This window comes from Cavia porcellus, unplaced genomic scaffold, assembly GCF_034190915.1.
Source record: "Cavia porcellus strain 051 isolate PalLab524CR breed Dunkin Hartley unplaced genomic scaffold, mCavPor4.1 scaffold_136, whole genome shotgun sequence".
NCBI classification, from domain to species: domain Eukaryota; kingdom Metazoa; phylum Chordata; class Mammalia; order Rodentia; family Caviidae; genus Cavia; species Cavia porcellus.
In genome coordinates this window covers 485,564-510,696 of record NW_026947619.1, presented here as the reverse complement: position 1 = coordinate 510,696, position 25,133 = coordinate 485,564, and the positions used below count along the sequence as shown (strand labels likewise).

General features: G+C 35.4%; 1 protein-coding gene across 1 annotated transcript; it reads right to left on the bottom strand.

The window, feature by feature from the left end:
* On the bottom strand, nucleotides 1-25,133 carry LOC134475147 (vomeronasal type-2 receptor 116-like). The gene is made up of 6 exons (XM_063244524.1): nucleotides 24,991-25,133; nucleotides 13,898-14,186; nucleotides 12,715-13,521; nucleotides 4,529-4,756; nucleotides 4,078-4,201; nucleotides 1-929 (listed from the first exon to the last, which is right to left on the bottom strand). Exons 1-6 carry the CDS (start codon nucleotides 25,131-25,133, stop codon nucleotides 1-3), a joined length of 2,520 nt encoding a protein of 839 aa, XP_063100594.1.

Sequence of the window (25,133 nt, the reverse complement as noted above, 5' to 3'; positions counted from 1 at the left end):
TTAATGATAGGAAGGCGCCTTTCTCATAGAATGTGTTTTATCCCTGATTCCAATAAGAGAATTTCTCTCTGGTCTTAACAAAATAATGTAGCACTTAGGCACAAAGATGCATGCCAGCAGTCCTGCACCAGAGGCCAAGATGGAGAAGACCTCCATGGCCACCATCACCTTCCCCCTGCTGCTGTGGTACACAGGGAGGAAGGCGACCCATACACTGCAGAACATCAGCATGCTGAACGTCAGGAACTTTGCTTCATTGAATGTATCAGGCAGGTTTCTAGCCAGAAAAGCTACCATGAAGCTGACCAGGGACAGGGAGACCAGATATCCGAAGACACAATAGAAGGCAGTGAGGGAGCCCTTGTTGCACATGATAATGATGTGGCCATGTTCAGAGTGTGTGTCTGTGTCAATGTAGGGTGGATTTGTCCCCATCCAGATGCCACAAAGAGTGAGTTGGATCAGGGAGCAGATGGGGATGATGGAATTTGGTGCCCCTGATACCAGCAACTGCCTCATCCTTTTACCTGGAACAGTGATTTTAAATGCCAGCACCACAGTAATGGTTTTGGCCAAGACAGTGGAAACAGCCACCGTGAATGTAACTGCAAATGTGGTCTGTTGGAGAATGCAGGTGGCTGTGTTGGGACGGCCAATAAAGAGTAAGGAGCAGAGGAAACAAGCAAGGAGGGAGATGAGTAGGGTGTAGCTAAGAGCCTGGTTGTTGGCCTTAACAATGGGAGTGTTTTGGTGCTTCACAAAGAGCCCAAGGACAGCAGCTGTAAGGACAGTGAGAGTCAGGGCAGCACCAGCCAGAGCTTTTCCCACAGGATCTTCATAAGCCAGAAAGGTCACATTTTTATGCAAGCAGTGGTTTCTCTGAGTGTTGGCATATTGGTGATCTAGACACTTCACACACTGCTCCATATCTAAAAAAAAAAAAAAAAAAAAGAAAAGAAAAATCATCACTTGCCTCAGTTTATTTCTTTTACACAGTCCCATCCACAGAAACACAGTGAGCTTGAAGTAAATGGTGTCTTGTTGATACTTTTCATGTCTTGCCTTTTCTTCCCTTTCTTTTTCAGAATGTGAGATGGAACTCAGAAACTTTTCCCAGAGATATATTTGCAACTCTTTTAAATTTTATTATTTTGAGAAAGAAATCTCCAGGGCTGGGCATTTAGCTCAGTGGTATAAGCACCTGCCTTGCAAGCAGGTGGTCATGGTTCGATCCCCGGTATCAATAAAAAAAAAAAAAGAAAGAAAGAAAAAGAAATCTCCGTAAGTCATTATGTTGCCAATGATATATTCTGACTGAAAATCCTCTAGCTTCAGCCTCCCAGAAACCTGAATACCAAGCATGCATCATGACATCTTATTCTTCCATTGTATTCTAGGCACAAACTAAAGAATGGTATATAAACAATAATTCCTAAGTAATGCTACTTGCTGTTTATTATCCTTTTAAATGTGGGAATATCTGTAAAAACGCTCTTATTTTTACAAGCAATAAGGGATCTACCTTTATTACTTACTTCATTTACTTGATCTAAATCAAATCTTTAAAATGATTCCCAGATATTCTATGAACAATCTCATATTAGCAAGCCAACATAAATTTCTCTGTCCCAGGGAAATACATATGAGGAAGTATACTGAATGAGATTAATTCCATTATTGAGCCTTTCCATCTACACATGTTTTCTAAAACCACTTCTTCAATTTTTATTTTCAAAGGGATGTTTCAATCATTTGATTCAGGCATCTTGCAAAACAATTTCAACTTATATTGGTACATAGTGATTTTGAAGTGCTGCAAAATTATTTTTCAAATTTTACATATGAATGTCGTATGATCAAGGTGCAGAAACAGGTTTCTTTTTTGTAATAGTCTTGTACTGAATAACTAGGAAATTCAGAATAATTTTATTCATTTACATGAATTTTGTAGTTAAAAACTAATATTACTGGAAAATCTTATCATCCATGTTTCTCAATTTCTGACACAGATTCTCATTAGTTTTCTTCACTGCATGACCATGTCTGGCAGAAGTATGATACAGAAAGTTCTTATCTCATTCTTCTTAATGGACCGCAAATTGTAAAGTGTGCTACAGGATTACATAACACAAATTTTGAAAGATAGTTAGAGACTTTTTCTCCTACTTCTTTATTAGTAAGTAATGTTCATCTTGATGTTTCTTTTAAACATCAGGGTATGTACTAATCACTTCAAACCTCAATTAATGAAAGACATTTTTCAAGCTCGTTGATCAATGTTAGAGTGAAGATTTTTAATGAGACGAGCTTAAATGTCCATTTCTGTTCTTTTAAAGTTGTGGTTTGAAAAATTATCATTCTGTTTACCATGAGTTAGTGTTACAATAAACTGAAGTTGGGAATAAATACTCTGTGAAAACTGGCTATCAAAATCTAAATTGCTAGGGGCTGGGGATTTAGCTCAGCGGCATAAGCACCTGCCTTTCAAGCATGCAGTCGTGAGTTTGATCCCTGGTACCGATAAAAACGAAAAATGAAAAAAGGCAAAAAAAATCTAAATTGCTGTCAAATGTCAGTGGTTGAAACAGGACTGTTTTGATGCATTCGAAGGAGCATGTTGGTTGTCTACAAGTTGTTCAGTAGTCTTGTGTACCTGACCTAAAAATATGTCTTAAACGTTGATCCAGGCAGGCCTGCAAAGGTCTCTACTTGTTAGTATGTCTACAGTTAGGATTAATTTTTCTTTGTACTTGATTTAACAAAAGCATACCTCTAAATATTTACTGATGCTTTTTAATAAATCATATTTCTATTGGATCCAATTATAGTGGTGTTTTATCCAAGCCAAAATATAGTCTTTCCTCACATTTTACTCCAAATGTGATGTTTGGTGATCAGGAGCAGGTCACTCATGGCAAGAATGCTTTGGACAGATACTAAAGCATATCCCCAGCATTCAGAAATTTCCTCCACTTTTCCTGTCCTTTATTCTCTGTCATTGTCCTCATTCCTCTACTACTAGCGTGTTCTTGAAGTCAAGCATTGAAATTTACTAAATAGTTTTCAGGACTGACAAATCACCTATCCTTGACACCCTTTCCCATGAGTCACATCTTAGGATATTGCAAAATCTCTAAAACATCATCCTGCTCTGGATAACCACCAACTGATCCACTGACCTGACTCTTAACTCAGCATGCACTGCCAGTCTTCCCATGCTCCTTGTCCTCAGTACCATATACCTTAGAAAGCTGGATCAGAGGGTTTTGTGATTATCACTCTATGGATAAAATCATCCATTCAGAAACTGTTTTACTAGGTTTAGCCTTTGAAGTAGTTAGTCGTGTGGGTTTTATTCTAAAAATTACTTATTATCCTCATAGTCATGAATGTATGCTTGTATTTATGGATTACATAGCTGTTGAGAGGAACATTCTACTCCTTTAGTATTACATCCTCAATTCTGTTACTGCATCTCTATCATTTGCTATGCAGTGGGGTACTTTGCCTGTATTCAAAGAACAAAAAGTGCATACTTTTTCTGTTAAACATCTGTAGAGTTGGGAGTTGATGCTGAAAATTGTCATTTTGCCCTTCTAAAATTGTAATTGTAATATATCTGAAAAGAAATTGATCTGCCTAATTTTTATTACAAAAAATAAAGTAAGTCAGTGTGGCCAGGTGGAGCAGTGAATAAGGGTTATTGCAGAGAATTAGTGAGATGAGACAAGTCTTTTAAATTTGGGGGTCAATATGAGGCACATTGCAGATATTCTGCCACTAACATTAAATAAGAGTAGCTGGGACATGGAAAATAGATAGAGTGCACTTTGGTTTAGTAGGCAGTAAAGAACAAAAAGATTAATAAGAATATAATAAAAATAAAATGAATTAGAGTGAATTTCAAAAGAGAAAATGTATTTTCCAACCATGCAGTATCTCTGAATAAAAGAAAAAATTTGACAAGTGAAGGAAGAATTTTGTCATCAGTGTCCTCTACAAGATTTTTTTCATTTCCTGAAGAAGTAGATTGAGTTTAAAATAGAGTGAGTATGTGTTCAGAGGACATGCTCCTACCTGTTTCATTGGTGATCTCATTTTCTGCACAAGGGGTGCAATCAAAACAACAGGCAGCTTTTCCCTCCTGAGGGCTCTTCCTAAAACCAGGACTGCAACTCTCACTGCACACAGAGAGGGGAATCTAGGGGAAAAATATGTGACTGTAATATCTTAGAATTTTACTTACTTGGGAATTTCAATAATAAATCTATTTTCCTATATACATAAACAGAACTATTGAATTCTCATGCCAAATTTATTTCATTCTATGAAGTATATATTTACATAAATAAATTCCCCCCTCTCCCATTAATTAGAAAACACATAAACAACTATTTTTCAAAATGAAAATTTAGTTATTCAATGTTTACAGATGATTATTTCATGAGGACAATTGGAAGCACAAAAACTATGAGAGATTTAGCTTACTTGTGCTTAAGGAAGTGGATCATGAATAGGTATAACATACCTCTGTAACTCCTGTGGTCCACTCTATCATATCCTCAGATAAAGTCATTTCTTGACTATGTGGAGCATAAAAAGAAAATATTCCCACTTTAACTTTAAGTCTAAGGCCTTCTGGAAAATTCCAAAAATTGAGAATGTCATACTCTGAATCCAGTTTCTTTCTGTCATTCAAATTCACTTGGTCTCCAGCAGGATTGGAAAATTGTATGTTCCTCAGAAAGGGATTCAGCTAAAAGATACACAACATCCTATGTGAACAGGGCTCATGAACAAAAATTGGAATGTAAGAAAGATCCTAACTGTCACTAATCTCATTTACACTAAACTGTTTAAACACTGGTATCAATTAAATTGGAGCACATAAATATTGAAGGCCTAAAATGTAACAATATTCAAAAAACACCAATAAGTTTCAGAAAACTAACTTTTTGCATTCCTATTTAAATAAGGTATACAGCCAGGTTTGAAAAAAATGTCAACTGTAAAATTAAATCTAAATCTCACAACTTCCAACATATGTTCTGCCTCATGAGCTGAAAAAGGACACAGTGATTTCTAGCCCATGGGGAAGTTTTGGTGCCTTGCTCCTAGGCTGATAAAGCCCCACCCAAAGTCCCACATCACTAGAGGATGCGCTGGAAGGTCCCTGCAGGCGTATTTGGGCCCTGCCCAGCAACCTCCAAGTGGAAAGTAGCAGCCTGCATTCCACCTCATAAACCAAAAGTGTGCACAGAAATTTCCTTTCCACAGGGAAGCTTTGGTGCATTGCTCCAAGACTGGCAAGACCCCATCCAGTGTCCCACATCCCCAGAGGATGCACTGGAAGTTCCCTCTAGGCCTAACTGGGCTCTGCCAAGTGACCTCTGAGCAGCACGCAGCTGCTTGCATTCCACCTTGTGAGCTGAAAGTGTGTGCAGTGATTTCCAGCCCATGAAGAAGCATTGACTTGTTGCTCCAAGTCTGGTAAGGCCCTTTCCAGTACCACACATCACTGAAGAACACCAGAGAAGATCCCTTTGGGGCTATTGGAGCCCCAACCAGCCACCCTTGAGATGACTCCAACAACCTGTGTTCCACCTTGCTAGCCGAAAGAGATGAGGTGATTTCCATCCTATGGGGAAGTATTGGTGTGTCACTCTGAGACTGGTAAGGCCCTGTCAGGTGACCACAATGAGAGTGTTTGGTGAGGTCTCTCTAAGGATCTCCATGCAACTGGGGAAACTTCCTGTAATAGGGATAGATATTCTCAACCCAAGAAACAACTGAGACCTTGTTTTTGGTTTCCCTAAGAGAACACAGGAAAATGACAAAATGAAAGAGCAAAATCCAATCTCAAATCTCTAGCCCATCCCAGGAAACCTAGGAGACATGGACATAAAAGAAAATTTAATCCATATGCCCCAAACTCCAGAAATGATGACAGCTGAAGTAAAGAAACATTTCAGAGAAGCTATAAAAAACTCAGAAGAGAAATAATCTCCTGATGAAAGAAGAAGTAAGAATGTAATGAAAGAAATTCCAAATGCATCAAAAGAAGATGAAGTTAAAAAATTAGAGGAACAATGCAAAAAATGGAGACCTTGAGTGAACAATATGAGAAACAAATAGGATGCATGAAACAGATTTCAAAGAGGTAAACAGGAAATCAAAAATTGCATCAAAAGTTGACAACACCCTCTCAATGAAAGTGAGGATAGACATTCAGACCTCAAAGACAATATTGCAGATAGTGAACATGAAAGAAAAGATCTTTTAAAAATAACAAGGAATCAGGCAATAAAAATTCAACAACAGCAAGATGTTGCAAAGAAAAATGGCATAAAAATGATAAGTATAAATGAAAAAAGAAGGGAACAACACAAGTGATAACAAGAAGCTATTTACAATAGTAATAGCTGAAAACTTCCCAAACATGATAACAGAAACTGAGATATAGATAGAAAGCATATAGAACTCCAAATAGCCACAACCAAATAAAAAATATATATTGAAGCATATAGAACTCCAAATAACAATAACCAAAATAAAACTACAACCAAACATATAATAATAACATCCCAGAAATTCAACAAAAGAACAGAATATTAAAAGCTCTAGAGAAAAGAGACAGATTACTTATTAAAGAAGCCCTATCAGAATCACAACAAACTTTTCAACACAAAAAATAAATCAAGAAGAGCATGGAGTGAAGTATTTCAGATCCTAAAGGAAAATGACTCCCAGCCCAGACTGATGTATTCTGCAAACCTATCCTTCAAAATTGATGGAGAAACAAGATACATACATGATAAAAAAGACAGCTGAAGAACTTCATGACCACCAAGCCAACCTTGCAAAGAATACTGAAATATATTCTAGATAGATACAGGAAAAAACCACTAAGCAAGGCAAACAATTGAACAGAGTGGAAAAGTAAAGAATCAACAGCAGAAACGTAACATGTACTAAATAAACCAATACATATCAGTTACAACCACTAATGTAAATGGACTCAGTTCACCAATTAAAAGAAGTTCACCAATTGTCAGAATGGATCAAGAAACAACATCCAACCATGTACTGTACACAAGAACCCAATCAAACTCAAAAGGAAATTCATATGCTGAAAATCAAAGGATGAAAAACAATACTTTGTAAAACAGAAATCCCCACCAAAAATGCAGGGATAGGTATTCTCTTTGCAGAAAATGTGAAATTCAGACCAAGAATGATCCAAAGAGATGAAGAAGGATACTACATACTTCAAGTGGAAGAGGTAAAAATCTTAAATATATATGCACCAAATTTGGGAGAACCCAGATATACAAAATAAACATTAATATAAATAAAAATTCAAATAAGTAATCACACAATTATAACACAAGACCTTAATAATCCATTGACACAAATAGATAGATCAACTAGATAGAAAATCATCAAAGAAATAACAGAACTTAATCACACCTGTGAACAAATGGACATGGTGGATGTGTACAGCAGTCCACCCAGCAACATCTGAATACACTTTCTTTTCAGCAGAACATGAGACATTCTTTAAAATGGACCTTATACTAGCCCACAAAACATGCTTAAGTAAATGCAAAAGAATTGAAGTTATCCCATCCCTTTTATTGGATCATAGCACCATGAAACTAGAAATTAATGGCAAAAGAAACTGCAAACCACCACCCCAAACAGGGAAAAAAGAATAATATTTTCTTGATCAATCAGTGGGTCGCAGAGGAAATTAAAGAAGAAATTAAACAATTTCTACAAGCAAATGAAAATACACATACAGCTTACAAGAACCTGTGGGATGCAATGAAAGCAGTTAGTTCTCAGGGGAAAATATATTGCAGTGAATACCCACCTCAGAAAAACAGAATGAACACAAAGAAACCACCTGATGCTAAACCTCAAACACAGAGGAAAAAAAAAAGCAAGTGAAGCTGAAAGCCAAAGAAGGGAAGAAATTATAGATATCAGAGCACAAATCATTGCAATAGAGACTAAGAAAGCAATACAAAGAATGAATGAATCAAACAGTTGATTCTTTGAAAGAATAAATAAAATTGATAAGCCCCTAGCCAACACTTTTAAAACATTTAAGGAAAAACATTCAAATTCATGCAATAAAGAATAAAAATAATGAAATCACTACAGACCCTGTGGAAACACAGAAGATCATCGGTACCTGTTTTGAAAACCTCTACTCTCACAGTCTTGATAATACAGAAGAAATGAACACATTTCTAGAAATATATGAATTACCAAAGCTGGATCAAGGAGATGTAAAACATCCAAAATTCAATTAATGAAATTGAAAATGTAATTAAAACCTTATCATCAAAGAAAAGCCCAGGTCTGGGAGGATTCACTGAAGATTCCTACAAGAAATTCAAAGAAGACTTAATTCTGGCCCTCCTCAAAATCGTCAATGTAACTGAAAGTGAAGCAATTCTCCCTAACTCATTCCTGGAAGCAAAACCAGAGGAAAACCCAACCACAAAAGAGAGCTACAGGCCAATCTCCCTAATGAACATAAATGTAAAAAATTCTCAATAAAATAATGGCCAACAGAGTGCAGCAAATCATCAAGAAGATTATACAACACGAGCAAGTGGGATTCATCCCAGGAATTCAGGGATGGCTCAACATACACAAATCAATAAATTTAATCTCATATCAATAGATCCAAAAATAAGAATCACATGGACATTTCTATAGATGCAGAAAAAGCTTTTGATAAGGTCAAATACTCATTCATGGTATTAACCTTACATAAAATTGGAATAGATGTAAATAGTTGCTCACATCACAGTATCAAAGAATACAAAGTAGACATTCAAACAGAGAGACTGCAAACAGCTGTGTTCAACTATTTCCAAGATGATAATATGTAATCTATTAATAGGTGATTTCTTACTGTTATGTTTTTTTTGTAGTTCTGTATTATGTGTAACCTTACACCACTTTGTTTTGTTTTGTGTTTTTCTCTTTTTCCTCTTAAATAAAATTTTAAAAATTGGAATAGATGGTCTTTATCTCAATATGATAAAAGCCATCTATGACAAACCATCAGCCAGGCATCATAGTAAATGGAAAAAACTGAAAGCTTTTGTCTAAAGGAGGAAGAAAACAAGGAAGTCCATTATCACCACTCCTTTCAGTATGTGTGCTGGAAATATTAGCCAAAGCAATTAGACAAGAGAGAGAAATAAAAGTAGTAAAAATAGGAGAAAAAAGTTAAATTATCATTATTTGCAGATGACATGATACTCTACATAGAAGACCACCAAAATTCCATTTAAAGACTCCTAGATATAATTAATAAATTCAGTGATATGGTTGGATACAAAATTAACACTCAAAAGTCAATAGCATTACTATACACAAACAACAAATTCACTGAGAGAGAAATAAGAGAAATCACACCCTACACAATAGCATCCACAAAAAAAGAAATACTTCAGAATCAATCTAACAAAAGAAGTGAAAGATCCACTCAGGAAAATTAAAATACCCTTAGGAAGAAAATTGAAGAGGACCTCAGAAAATAGAGAAACATTCCTTGTTCATGGATAGGAAGAACAAATATTGTGAAAATGGCTATTCTGCAAAATTGTCATGCAGATTTAACTCAATATGAATCAAAGTGTCACTACCATACCTCAGAGATCTAGAGAAATCATTCCTAAAATTCGTCTGGAGCCAGAAAAATCCTAGAATAGCAAAGGCAAGTCTGGGAAACAAAGAAAAGGCAGGGGGCAACAGAATCCCTGACTCGAAGTTATATTACAAAGCTACTGTAATAAAATCAGCATGGTATGGTAGTAAAAAACAGACCTGAATATCAATGGAATAGATTAGAAGATATAATTACAAATACAAAGACACTCAGCCACCTTATCTGTGATAAATGTGTCAAACACGTTCAATAAAAGAAAGATAGTTTCTTTAATAAATGGTGCTGGAAAAACTGGCAATCTATATGCTGAAAAGTAAACTAGATCCATGCCTATCATCATATACTAACCTAATTTCTAAACGGATCAAAGATCAAAATATTAAAACAGAAACACTAAATCTGCTGAAAGACAAATTAGATAGAAATCTTGAAGACATAGGGTTAGGTAGACAACTCATGAAAAAAATCAAACAGCAAGGGAAACACTTCCCAGGATCAATAACTGGGATCCTACCTTATTACCACGTTTTTGCATGTTGAAAGAAATCCCCAACAGAACAAAAAGGAAACCCATGAATTCTGAAAATAATCTTAGTTAACTGTCCCTCAGACAAAGAAGGGAGTTGCCCATTTCCACTACATATTATCTATAGGAGCTGTTTTCGAGTATTGGTGATAAATAATAGTCCATTGTCCTGAATATGCTATGGTTAGAACAATTGAGAATAATAGGAGTTTTGATGCTGATGCTTGAGTGAGACAGTATTTGGCTGCAGCTTCTGTAGATTGGGGAGTCTTTGGTCTAGAACATATAAAGAATTTTTTTTAAAACCATACCTACAAAATTTGTGCACTCAATCCAAAAATAGGCATCTGAGGTGAATACATATTTCTCAGATGAAGAAATACAAATGGCAAATGAATACATGAGAAAGTGTTGAGCATCATGTGTCATTAGAGAAATGCAAATTAAAACCTTTCTGAGATTCCATTGCACTCCTGAAAGAATGTCCAGGATAAATAAAACTACCACCAACAAGTTCTGGAGAGATTTCTGGGGAAAAACGAACTCCTCTGCAGTTCTGGTGCAAGTATAGACGGGTGCATCCACTGTAGAGACCTGTCTGGTCTTACCTTTAAAAACTGGGATTGGAAGTCCCATTTGATCCAGCTATTCCACTTCTGGTCATGTTCCCAGAAGTACTGGAAATATCATATCACAGCGATATATGTGCATTCATGTTTATAGCAGCACAATTTGTAATAGCCAGAACTTAGAACAACATAAACGCCCATCAACTGAGGAATGGGTAAAAACGATGTGGTATTTTTATAAACTGGAGCACTGCTCAGCTATAAAAAAGTATCATGTTGAGATATTTATAATAAATTCTAAATACTTAAATTAAAGTCTATTAGACTTTAAAATAGATGCAACTTGAAACTATTCTCATAAGTAAAATAAATCTAATTCTCATGTGTAAATACTGTGTTTTCTTCCTTATGTAATAAATGGTAAGAGTACATAAGATACAAAATCTTCTATAAATAGAATGAAATGATAAAAATTTGCTCAAAGAAGAAGTAATATCTCAGGGAAAAGTTGAAAAAATAAAAAAGAAGGGAAATTTTAAAAATATCTAAACTTGTATAAATACACTTAGGATAGCTAGGATGATTGTGTTACAAATTCTGAAAGTTCTTGGTACAAAACAATTAACATTCATAGGATGGGAACAATTTTGCATGTTTGTGTCTGGTGATCTTAGGAACTCTTGAAGATCACTAGATAACATAATAACCTTAGTTCTGTTACTACCACCTTGGTTTGAAGGCCTGTATTGTCATTGTTTTGGGCTCTTTGGTACTGTTATTTATTTGTCTTTTTTGTTTCTTGTTTTTCTAGTAACCTGTTTTATTCTTTTTGTTTTGTTTTTCTTTCTAATACAGAAAAGATAGGTACATGTGTATAGACTTATACATGCCTAGAATTTTTCCTAAACAGTTTGTGAAAACCAATTATATTATGCATGATGAAATGAACAGCTATTTTGACGAAAAATGAGACATTATTTTATCTATTTCTGATTCCACATCATTATACTGTAAAATACAGTAATGATTTTATTCTTTGTTCAGAGTGGTTTTAGTCTGTTTTGAATTGTTTAATTTCAACATACATGAAGGTATGCACAGCTATTTTGAAGAGAACAAGAGACATTATGTAAGTCATTGTTGATTTTCCTGTTGTCTGGTTTAGAAGGCATGAAATGCCTTTATTACTCTGTTCTGATCAGTTTTATACCATTGTGTTTTGTATGAATTCATTGTGTGTGAAGATATGGACAACTATTTAGAAGAAAACAAGATACATTACCCACTGTAGATCTCCTGTTCTCTTGCTTTGAAATCTATGTCACCTACATTGTTTTCTTCTGATCTGATTTTTTTCTTTGTTCTGTTTAGTTTTACCCTGTTTAAAGTAAAGAAAATCACACTCCCTTCATTGTCTGAGTATTCTCATAGAGTCTACCTACAACATGAGTCCAGCAATAACTAAAGAGCTTGCAGAATTAAATAAAGTTTAATTACATGTATTTTTGGGTTTAGCCCAATATAGTTTTGGAAACAATTTTTTTAACCCAGGTATTGAAGTTATGGCCTTGCACTTGCTAGGCAGTTGCTTATACTCCTGGGGTAAATCACTGGCCCCATCCCAACTTAGTTTTGTAAGTGTCTACAAGTTTACCAGATATACTTAAAAATCACAGAACATGTTTAAATGGGTGAGGCATTGACACTTTTTAGACCAAATCAATTAGCTTGGATTTTATTTCCTCTGCCTTGCAAGTGGTCCTTCATGGAGGGTGATTTCAAGTCAAATCAAGAATTACCTCCTCAGTAATAGGTGTGATACACAATGCCTTGTATTTTCTAGAAATGGTACAAACATTCTTGGGTGAAGAACACAGAGAGAAACCTTCATGACACTGCATTCCATTCAAAGGAAGATTCATTACCTGCCATGGGGAAAACATCATCACTTTTGTATTTCTCATTGGTGGTCCTTGTTCTTCTCCAAAAAGCATCACATGAAGGGCATGGGCCACAGCATACACACTATTGTATATATTGTAACTCCTGTCACTCATGGCTGTGTCAAAATGACTCGGGGGCAACCAAGCCAGAGAGCTATTAGGTGTACAGTTCTTCAATGCACAGTCAGGCTCAGAGAATGAGCAGTGGAAATTCTTGTACCAATACACAAAGAGGTAAGTGTCATCTGGATATTTGAAAGGGGTAGCTTCCTGGACATAATTTTTGAAACCTGAAATCTCTTCATGGTGTTGTGAAAAAACAAAAGCCCCATGGAAGGGGTCAAGTATGAAATTTCTTCCATCGAGGTCAGCTTGCCATCGTGAGTTTGTCATCCAGACTTTCCATGTCATTAAGTTTTGAACTATGTTGTAGCTCACATCATTTTGACTATCTGTATCATAGTAAATAACCACCACATTGACTGATGATGTATCTGCAGTCAAGATATCATATTTCTGCATGGCTGAGAGATATGACACAGTGACACTTGACACAATTTTCACAAAGGCTACACAGACTCTGCCCCTGTCCATTTCAGTTCTCATATCTGAGATAAACTGAAGACCTTTATGGCCTTCTGTGGTGAGCAGGCCCACCCATGTCCAGTGGAAATGAAGCATCAAGGATACCATGCCAACAGCCAAATGTGTGTCCTTTTGAGCCACCTGATGGAGTGAAGGATACTGGCCACTCTCAGTCAGTGTAGGATCAAACAAGCCAAAGGAAATCTAAAATTAAAAGAAAATTGGGTAATATACTGGTGCTGATGGAAAGCAATACTAGTTCTAATATGTATTTAGTATATGAGTTTTAAAAGAAAAACCTGTGCTTCCCATCTTTCTAATCATCTGCCACAGCAGATTTTTCTATATGAAAGAATCATTCAGGCATCCAAGAAATGTATTTTTCCTTCTTTCTTTGCAACTTTGGCCCAGAACATGATAAGGAAAAGAAATTGTTTATAACCTAGGAAGTCTCTGTGTATAGACTCTTTCACACTGTACCACTTGAAAGAACAATTGCAGTCATTTTTAGACCTTTTGCTTCTGCTATCTGAACCATCATATATGTGTTTCCATCATTTCCTGTCGCAGCAACCCTCACCTGTGGAAATTTGTAGAGTTCCAGCAGTGGTCCTATCTGAACCGAGGTTTGCCATGGAATTTCTGTCAATACTGCTGCATACTTGCTTTTTTTCCTACACATGTAATTTGGAATCTCATGTTGTCCTGTGAGCAAAATGAAGGAATTCTCTAGTATCCTCCAATGACTGTAAATGAAATTGTGGAACTCATAGCCCAGAGAAATGTTGGGTAAAATATGATGATTTCTGTTGATCTCTTCTACAGCAAAAGTAAAAGCTAGGTAGTTCTGGTAGTTGCTGGGTGTAAGCCTGCATGGAGAGCACAGAGATCCTTAGGGAAAACATTCAATCAATGATTATCTTCCAGTTCAGTACAATAACATTTATGACCTGAATGTTGTGTTCTAACCACACACTCGTATTTATAACCTAAGTGTGAACATGGTGATATTAGAAGATTGACCTTTTGGAAGACAGTTGGAATTAGGTGAATCATGGAGGTGAATTTCTCATAAAGGAGCTTAGTCACATTACAAAATTCCCAGAAGAGCTGCTTAAATAACTGTTGTATTTGTTATACAGTTAACATGACCTTCCTACATAAATTCAGAATAAAATTTGTATAATTGAACTGTGCAGATCTTTATAAAATGTTACATTTTTAAAATATTCTCAGTTTTCAAGGTGAAAAATAATATATTTTTGAGTTGCATATGGTATTCAGTACTAACAAGCATCCATTTCTGTTTAAATACTTCATTTTAGGTAAAAAAAATTCTCTTAATATTATTATTTAAATGTATCCCAATAATTGCTATTCACTCTTATGCATGTGAAGAAATACTAGGCTGATGATACATTAATATGCTTGATTTAATGTGTAGGTAATATATATATATATATATACATATATATATATATGTGCATATTAAACTGCACCTATCAATATATAGAATTGAATGCAATAACTAATGATAAAATTAATGATAAAACTAAGTTCTTTCAAGTCAAAACTTAGACTTGGTTAAAGAATAAAACAGTGAGGCACCACTGGCATAGAAGTTCATCCTCTTTCAGGAATTCCTCACACAATTATCCACTCTTCTCCTGCTGAGAGATTTATGTTGATACAGCTATAAAATTACTAAAGACAAAGTGCAATATTTTTTCATTATTGTAGAAAAAAATCCTCAAAAGCTGTATATCAAGAGTGTTTTCACTGAAAAAGTTTCCAAAACAATTTTTCTTTGCTAGCATCAGAATCTCTTAGCACTACTCTGAAATTTCTAAATTATTTATTTAGAATTTATTCAGCAAGTTAGTGGAGAAAATAGAACTGAAGAGAAAAGCAGGCATATCTAAATCATTTAGAAAAATATTATTCACCTAAAAAGTAGAAAAATATTCTAGTACAGGCTCCAAACAAATCTAAGTAAATTAGAATAAAAAGGGTTACAGTATAAAATTGGTAAGTGAAACTCCTTAAGAAAAACATATGTAGTATTGCAAAGACTTTATCAAAACTTACAAGAAGACTTTAAATACCTTAAAGTTTTGGTAAAGAGATAAAAAGCACTAAAGAGAATGTTCCCCAAAATTTGATGTTAAACAGTTCTATCAATCTAGCCACTAATAAATATTTAAATGATAATTTTATATCAATAACACATATTACACAAGTACTATAAAATGTTTAAAGTCTAAAAAGTAGTTAAACCGTTTCAGAAAGTAAAAGGAGTGTGGTATCTAGAGAAAAAGCAAATAAAGATATAGGTGCATCAGTGGAACAGATAATAAATAATGTGTCAATAAAATGTGCTCTATATCTATCTCATTACCATCTATCATTTTTATCACAATATCTATATAGAACTTCACTATAAAATTATGTTATTGATAGCAAAAATAATGTGAGGACCAATTGAGAATGCTTTTCAAAATAAATTTAAGTACTAAACAATTAATTAAAATGTAAAAGTAACAATCTTAAAAATGTATTCCCAAAATTATATATTGAGATGCATTGCAAAATAAAATTTAAATACTAATTAATTAAAATGTACAAGTAATAGTCTTAACACAAATGTGTTTTCAAAATTATACATACAGATACATTGCAAATAGGAAAAATAAAAGGTAAATTATGGATATTTTCTCCAGCCTACATGGTCATATCTATTCCTCTTAAAGGCATAATTTATGTAAAAACATTTACTACAGCAAAAGCCTAGTAAATCACTTTAAAAATACCTAATCAAGAATATTTTCCTTTCCTTAATATAAAAAACATTATTTTACAAATTAGAAGGCCTTTCCTAAGACAAAAGTTGATGAAAGGTTAGTAATCAAGTAAAATAATTAAGGCAATACACTCAATAAAATCACTCCAAATGTTAAGAATATGCCTGTGTATCAAAATGCTGCCATTTCTTTTACCTCAACTTAGTCCAGCTTTCCAATGTAAAGGTTAAGGTAACCTTGCTTGCCTAAATGACTGTTTGAAAGTGCTCATTATTTTATTGCAGGATGTGGTTTGATAATGTGCACAATAATAAAAAAATAGATAATTTTGAACACAGCCATTTTACTTTTCAACATTCTTTAGATTTAATCAGGGAGAATTCCTCTACATATTATATATCTCTATTATCCTCCTTAAAATGAAAATAGAAAATAATTGGAAATGCTGGAATATTCAAAAAAATTGAGAATTGACTTATGATAGATTGAAAGTACATAAACTATGCACATATAAGAATTAGCATAAATATTGTGACTCCTGCATTTGAAATATGATCCTGCAAAATACTAATTTGAAATATAATCCTGCAAAATATTAAAATTAGATTCTTCAATATATGGTTGGTATAAAGTATATAAATTACCTATGTATAAGCATTTTTATTTTTCAAAAGTTCTTTTCTTTTCTTTCTGATTTTATCAAAAATCAAAATTCTCTTGTGAGTCCCTAAACTCTCATACCTGGTAGATATATCAGCCTGGGCATACAAATTAAAATGTGACTTGTTTAGCCACTGACAGAGCTCACAGCTTATGAGTCCAACTGCAAAAGCTACCTGATTCCCTGAACATATGTGGGGACAATAGAAGAGTGGGTACCTTATCTTCTCTTCTTAGGAATAGAAGCAGAGCCTACATGCTTGAACTACTCTTGAAATCTGACAGTGCTTGATATCTGATCAGTTTCACATTCCCCACTATACTCAGATGATGTCTGATCATACTGGGATTGTTACACTTAGAATCCTCAGGCAGATTTATCCAGACTCCCTGATTTCCTGCCTCTATTCTCCTGATTAGCACTAGATGCACATTAGTCCATACCCCTTTCAGAACACACTTTCCTAAATAAACCACATTTCATTGCATTCTCTACTGAAGGTTATGTACTGATCAAATAAAACCCTTCTTAATATTTTCAATAAATGGCATGAGTAATTAATCCTTTCATAGGGTTTAGTTGATTTTGAGCAGAATTCTTTGATTAAAAACATCCAAAAATTCTGACCTGTTTCTAGCAAGAAACATTCAGTATCAAGAAGCAGAATCAAACCTTCTACAGCAAGCATCTCAGTAACAACATACATTTTTTAAAAAGATGGAAGAAAAACACACTTTCACAGTATAATGTAGTTTCCTGTAATGCAAGCTGGTAGAGAAACTTAAGGAGAGGGAATTTTTGAGCCCAGGAAATTGCTGGTAACATAGTCAGAATAGTAAGTGCCTATCTTGAAAACTCTGTGAATATCTGGAAAGTGTCAAGTAATAAAAATATAAGCAAACTTCTGGATTTTATAAGCAGTATGAAATAGGTAGAAATCCCATTTGCGAAAGTGAAAGGCTATTCTGCTCTCTCTATTCCCAAATATGTTCTTGCCTTTAAAAAACTATGGTCACAACTGGTTAATGTAAGGGCCTGATGTCACAAGTAACAAATGCCTTTATCACCAAGGTAAAAACACTAAAACAAATACCAATAAGCTGTTAGTTAGCACATACATGATTACACAGAAGAGAAAACACAGAAAAAGTTATATAACCAGGTTAGAGGAGCTTCAAGCCGTAAAATTTCAATTCCAGGGCTGAGTAGTCTCTTCACATGGTTTTCAAGGTTCTTATTGGGAAGGTCAGGACAGAGTGTCCTCTCTACAGATGAGACTCTAAAGTCCTCCTACCAGTGATACCCCTTAAAATCCAGTTGATTAAAAAGTGGCAGTGGCTTACTTTGTGCACGACCAGAAGAAAGGAGTCTGTAGCTTCCAAGACCTAGCCAAGCACCTGATGGAATAAATATCTTCATCTTCTGGACAGCTAAGAAAGAAACTGTTTGGGAGCTGGCCAGGCTAACAGTGAGTTTCTTCTCGTATCAGGTTGTGCCCAAGCATTCTAACGACTAACTTTTACAACATGGTTATGGCACTCCAGGAGAGATCTTTCTGTATTTATTTCTAATCCTTCATGTGGATAATTGCCAGAGAAGCACTATGGAACAAAAATCTTCTTTAAGACTCAGTCTATCACTATCCCAAAGACATCTCTTTTTTTTCATAAAAGCACAAGCTATTTGGTAGAATTCTCTGACCCTCATAAAAGCCGTTATTTAATCACATGCTTGGCATGATACCAATGAGATAGAATCTGAATAGTGAAGATACACACATCCAACTGAGGAAGAACCACATTGGTGAAGAAGTCTCACACATGGTTTATGCCTTATTCTGGGCCTTTTCTGAATCCCAAGGAACCCTAAACTATATTTTAAATACTTACTGAATATTCACAGGAAACACTTTCCCCAAACAGAAAGGGTAGAAATATAAGAAGAAAACCTGTAAAAGTTTAAGGAATTTTTTGCATTGTTATAGAAACATCAGCAAATCCTTCATTGTGTTAGAGAATATTTGGCAAAAGCCACTTATCATTCAATTCAATCCAAGGATTTCAACTGTGATGAACATTGCCTAATCATGCAGTACTATCTAGGTAAGAAGAAGGACACGGACTATGGAATATGGTGGAAAGTGGTGTCCCTTTCAGGATCAAAGAGTCAGAACAATACGCTAGAAACACACAAAAAAGAATATTCACTTGCACACTCAAAAATATAAAAAAAAGAATAAGAAAAATTTATAATCAGGCCTGTTGTACACATGTGGGTGGGCAGAACAGAATAGCACCCTAGAGAATATTGTTGAATTAATCCACAGATCCTCACACATTATCTATCCTACTGTCCACAACAAGAGAAGTAAATGAAGACACTTACGGAATGTAATAGAATTCTGTAGTTGGCTTTATACGAAAGATACCAGTATAGTAGATATAGTAGTAAAGAGGCAAAAAACACACAATCACTACATCTCCATTCTTGCGCACACTGGTGCTCCTTTGGAGAAGACAGGCTTCATTTTCAAAAGTACACACTAAGATAGGAAGTTGCAGGAGAAGTAAGAGAACAAACAAAGGCAGCATCTTAGATGTATGTGCAATGCTTTAGACTGAGCTAAAATAAAACTTGCAGTGTGGGGCAGGTTTATAAATATATTATGTGTCTGTACTTTGGCATGACAATGTCTTTGACTCAGGTGGACACTCTGATGCTCCAGTTTTAGTCATCAGTGTCTGCTTCATGTCCCTGGAGAAGTTTTCCACCATTAGCCCCTCGGCTCCACATCTGAGGTCTGGTGACCCAGAGAAAAACACCAGTGAGAAAGCATATGGGAGTGTCATTTTCTTAAGGTGGAACCACCATCATTTAATTCAGTTCCATGGTTAGCAACATCCCAGGGGCCATCTTCTCCTGGGAAGTTTGTTCCTAAGTCTTAGTCTATAAGTCATTAATATAGATACCATTCGAGCTGTCGCTATTTCTTTGCATTAGAATATTTAATGTTATTGTTGTGGCACCTTCCAAAATGGAATAGTAAAATGTATCATCTGACAGGCCCATGATTAAAATTTTCACCACAGAACTTTCCCTGTTTAACTGTGTTGTCTGTATACCAGACAACACCGAAACTCAGAGCCACACCAGCTCTTCATTGCTTGTGGTACAAATAATTGTGCTATAGCCAAATATCCAATATTAGGTACTAAAGATTACTGCAGAAATATAACACATTTATGAATTGTGCAATTTCTCCTGTTTTCCTACTACTTAGTTCTTTTTCATGCCATGAGTTTGTATACTGCTGTAATCTATCACCTGGAGTTCCACCAGTATTTACACTTTTATGAGAACATCAGTTCATGTGGCACAATTCTTTCTCCCCCATCATGAAGCAGAAGAGCAAAGGTGAAAAAGACTTCTCTATTTACCATCAGTCAAAATTCATGAGGATAACGGAAGAAGAAGCAACATTTACAGCCATTAAACTCAGTGGAATTTTCAGAACAGTTAGACTACTTGAGTAATAGTGTATTTGTCCAACACATGCCATTTTGTATTTGTGAAAATTTAAATAATGAGCAGAGTGTAAACTTAGACTTCAGTGTAAATTTAGACTTCACCATGAACACAAACAGACAATCTTTTAAAGATTCAAGGAAATATTGATTTTTCAAAAGATAAAAGTTTAAAGTACATAAATTTTGAGAAACTATTTTCCAATTGACAAAACGTTGATCTCTTGTCCTCCTTTGCATTTTAAAAGTACGTACTTAAAATAAAATTGAGCTCTAATTGCAAAATAATCAGAGTTTCAAAAAATTTTATGACATGGTTAAACTAAATATGTATATATTATCTCCAATATTTGATACACTATGTCAACTTAAGAAGGTTAGTTTAACTACGTAATGCAGCAACTCTGCTTTCTGCTTCTGTGTAGAAGCTCGTGCTGACTTTGCTGTTTTCCACTGCCCTAAAATGTTGTCCATTCACCATGTGCTATCCTGCCTTGGAGTGAACTGGTTGTGGACTGCAACCTTGAAAAACTGTGAGGTAAATGAACCTTTCTTCCTTTAACTTTGAGTGCTGGCTATTTTGCAATGGGAGGAAACTAAGTAACACAATAACTACATGGCACGATGTTGGAGTCAGGGGTTGTGCAGAGAATGATTAGAATCAGGACATGGAGTTTATAATGTTATTTATGATGATCACTGGGAGTTAACCCAAAAAAATGCATGAAATCTATCCACAACACCAAAGACATAGAATATTTCGCCAAGAACTTGAGTCCAACAGCAATGAACCTCATGAGTTCAGATGAAACACAGAGCTCATGACAATACCTCCCACGAGTCCAGCTGAAGGTCCAGAGCCCACAAGAAGAACTCATATCAGTCTTTTTTTATGGATCCATGCTAGGAAGGCCCAAAGATCAGTGGTACAAGCTAGAAAATTTATGCCAGAAGGGCGAAAAAACTGTGTTGGTGGGATGAGGGTTCTATGTTGGAGCTGAGAAGTCACACTCACAACAAAGACCTGGGCTTCCCAAAAGGCACCACAGTCATCATGAGTGACACAGAGGCCTTGAGCTCCTCCTCCAACAAGCACAGTATGGTACATGCCAGGAAACTAGCATAACAAGTTCATGCTGGAGACCAAGAGGCACACGTTTTCCCATCCAGAGCCATAAAGCAATGCTTGATGTGAGGACCAAAGCTTCTCCTGGAGAACTAACAGCTCAAACAGCTACTCATAGGAGAACCCACAATTCCTCAAAGCAATAGGTTCTCCTTATCCAAGTCTATTTATGGTAGCAACTTTCCTCAGGCGGGACATCTATGCTCAGCACCAGGCTGATGTAATCCAGCTGGTGTTCAGATGGCCACCAGTTCTTAATCCATAACATATTAGATCCATATTGCTCTAATTTTTAAGAAAATTTTTATAAAAATAATTTTAAATGAGTTTTTTTATTTTTATTTAAGAAAGACTAAACAAAACAGAAAATAGGTAGAAATAATACATATGTTCAGAGAAAAAATAAACAGTAAGAAATCACTAGTTAGCATTTACATATTTTTGTTTTACAAATAGTTGTTCAAGATACAAAAATGGAACATGTAAAGTGGGAATTCAAACAGTGAGACTGCAAATAGTTCTGCTCAACTGTCCAACAAAAACTTAGTAACGTGGTTATCAATCCTATACACTTAAACATACATGCAGGTATCCACATGTTCATTTTTTTCTTCAAAGTATCTGTTCATTTCATCATGTGTTATAAGATCAGTTCTCATAAACTGTTTATAGATTCTACACATGCATGAGTCTTAACATGTATTTCTATCCTTTCTATATTAGAAGGAAAAACAAAACAAAGCCAGGCAAAAAACCATATTCCTATAAACACATGAAATGAAATAAACATGTAAGACCATTGTACAAAGTGTTCTACCATGGTTCCTGGCTTGCCTCTTGTTATCTCCAGTAGAATTGGCTATATCATCAGACATAGTATAATTGAATGTATCAGTACATAACAGTATTAATAAAAACACAACTTTGTATATAGTATAGAACTTCAAAACCAAGCAGTTATCAAACCAGAATGTGTATCTAGAGTCTTGTCATCTTCAGTGTAGTTGCCTAAACTCTCAGACTTGATACTATCAAACATATCAGTGTTGAATAGAATTTTCTCTGAATCATTTCTGTTAAGCTCTTTTTTGCCATCAGTTGACTGCTTACCTTCTTCATTCCATTTTCTGCTCCATTCATTATGGCCTCTCTGCCACTGTTCCTGGAATCCTAGTACTTTTCTCTCTCTCTTGAATGCCTGTAGTATTCTCTGTACAGTTGAATTGGTGGTTTCAAATTTCCCAAGTTTCCCTTTGTTTTGGAAGAATCTTGTTTCTCCATTAATTTCTAGAGACCGTTTAGCAGGGTATATCAATCTGGGCTGGAGGTTATTTTCTTTCAGGGCTTGGAATATTTCACTCCGGGCTCTTCTTAACTTGATGGTTTGTGTTGAGAATTCTGCTGTTATTCTAATGGGCCTTCCTCTATAAGTTATCTGTTTCTTATCTCTCACAGCTTTTAATATTCTGTTCTTATATTGAATTTCAGGGTTCTTCATTATTATATGCCTGGGTGTAGTTGTTTTGGTTGTAGGTGGTTGGAGTTCTATATGCCTCATATAACAGAATATCATTTCCTTTTCCTATGTTTCTTAAGTTTTCCTTAATTATTTCTGTGAATAGCCTTTGTAGTTCTGTTGTTTGTACCCCAGGTTCTTCATTCATATTCTTTATTCTCAAGCTGTGGATCCTTTTGTCATCTTCTAGCCTGTTTATTGTTAATGCTTGTTTCCTTGCTATTTTAAAAAAGTTTTCCCTTTCAACTCCCACATTGCAAAATTGTCCTCCACTTCAGATAATCTATCCTTTGTTTCTTTCAAGCTGAATTGCCATCTTTCCATAGAGTTTTTAATTTCCTGGTGATCTTTTTGAATCTGCTTCATGTATTCTTTTTTTTTTTTATATTCTTCACTAAATGGTTCTGCTCTTTGTTTGAGTTCCTCCCTTCTGTCTGTGTCTGCTTGAGGGGTGCTTAGTATCTCTTTTATTAATCTTCTTGTATCTTACTTTATTTGGCTAAATATTTCACTTTTGAACTCATCTATGATGTCCTGAATATATCTCTTTAAGTCTGATATTGTCCTAATATGTCTCTCTGTGTCTGATATTGCATGTTTGCTGTTCTTATTCTCCTTCATATTTACCTGTCCTGGGTCAGTATTCTCAGGGTTGGGACTTGGGGACTTTTTGTTTTTGCTTCATATTCCCATCTTTTTTGATTCTTCCAGGAGGTCCCAGTTTCTTTCATTATTGGTTACAATTCTTCTGAAGTGCACTGGCTAGATGACCCTTCACACTGCTGTGTGCTAGTGAGTTGCAGACAGGGACAGCATATGCGGCCCCTACCCTCCAGATCAGTCAAGCTGCTGTGACCTACACTATATTACTTTGCTCCATCTCCCCTCTGGAGCAATCAAACTTCTGAGGTTTCACTGGATTAGTGTGGGTAGTGGGCACCACTGCTGTAGAGACTTGATTTCAGATAACTTTTTGGGTCTCAGCCAGGTCACCGCTATCCCTTATACTTACTGGTCCTGCCTGATACCAGAATGTCATCTGCTGGAGACCCACTATTTATAGAATGGCTCCACTCCTGCCACTCACCACAGGTCAACATAGGCACCCTGCCAACTCAACCCTCCATTTGTCTCACTGACCTCTGAACTCAGTGTAACTGCACCTCCAGTGAGTCAAAGTGGTGGGACCTCGGACAGCTTGGCAAGTAGCAGCGGGACCTCAGCAAGTCATGGCGGTATTTTGGATGGTAAGCAAGTGACCTTAATTTCTTCTTGGGATGAGAGAATTCATATTCACCTGTTTGGGGCTCTCCTCTCTGTATTATGTTGAATTCTAAGTTGACTATCTCAGGGAGCCTCTGTAGCCAATTGTTATCTATTCACCATTTTTGATCCTCTTCAGTGAAAGAGTTTTTATGTCCATTAACATGGATATTGCAAGTTGCACCCAATATAAACACAAACATATTTGAAAATACACTTGAGTATTTCACTTAAATATGACTTGCCAAACTCAAGCCTTCTTTTCTACTTTGAGTTACACTGTTATCTGAATTGAGTTACACTTCATGTGCAATATTGAAATCTGAAGTTTGATACTTATGAATGTGATCTAATTAAAAATAGAGTGCTATTAAATATTAAGGAATGTTCTTTAGACAGAACCTGATCCAATTTATCTGTGCCTTTCTAACAGGAAAACATAAGATCAAATCTTACCTCATAATAATTTTTAAATGGCAGAGAAAGTATTTAAATGGAGACAACATGCTGAACATACACAAGACCTTCCATCCAATCTCTTGTGCCACAAACAGTAAATTGAAGTCCTAAATTCATAAATACACTACAGTATTTTACAGTATTTAATGATACCAATTCAGGAAATCACTTAGTAAATGATTACTTTTGTAAAATAATAATTTACCAAATGTGATTACATATGGAATACAACAGAGAAGAGTTTTTGATCAGAAATAGTTTTGCACTCACTGGAACATCATCTGGAAAAACACTGGCAGGATTTCCTCCTTGGTCAACATTACTGAACGTGGTGTCTATTTCCTTCCCAACCACAGTCTCCAAAATTGCATGGAAGACAGTCTGGTGCCTCTTCTACTGCATCCTGAGCAGACAAAAGTCTTGTTCTTGGTGGATCTTCTATGTCTTCTATAGACTGAGCACTCAT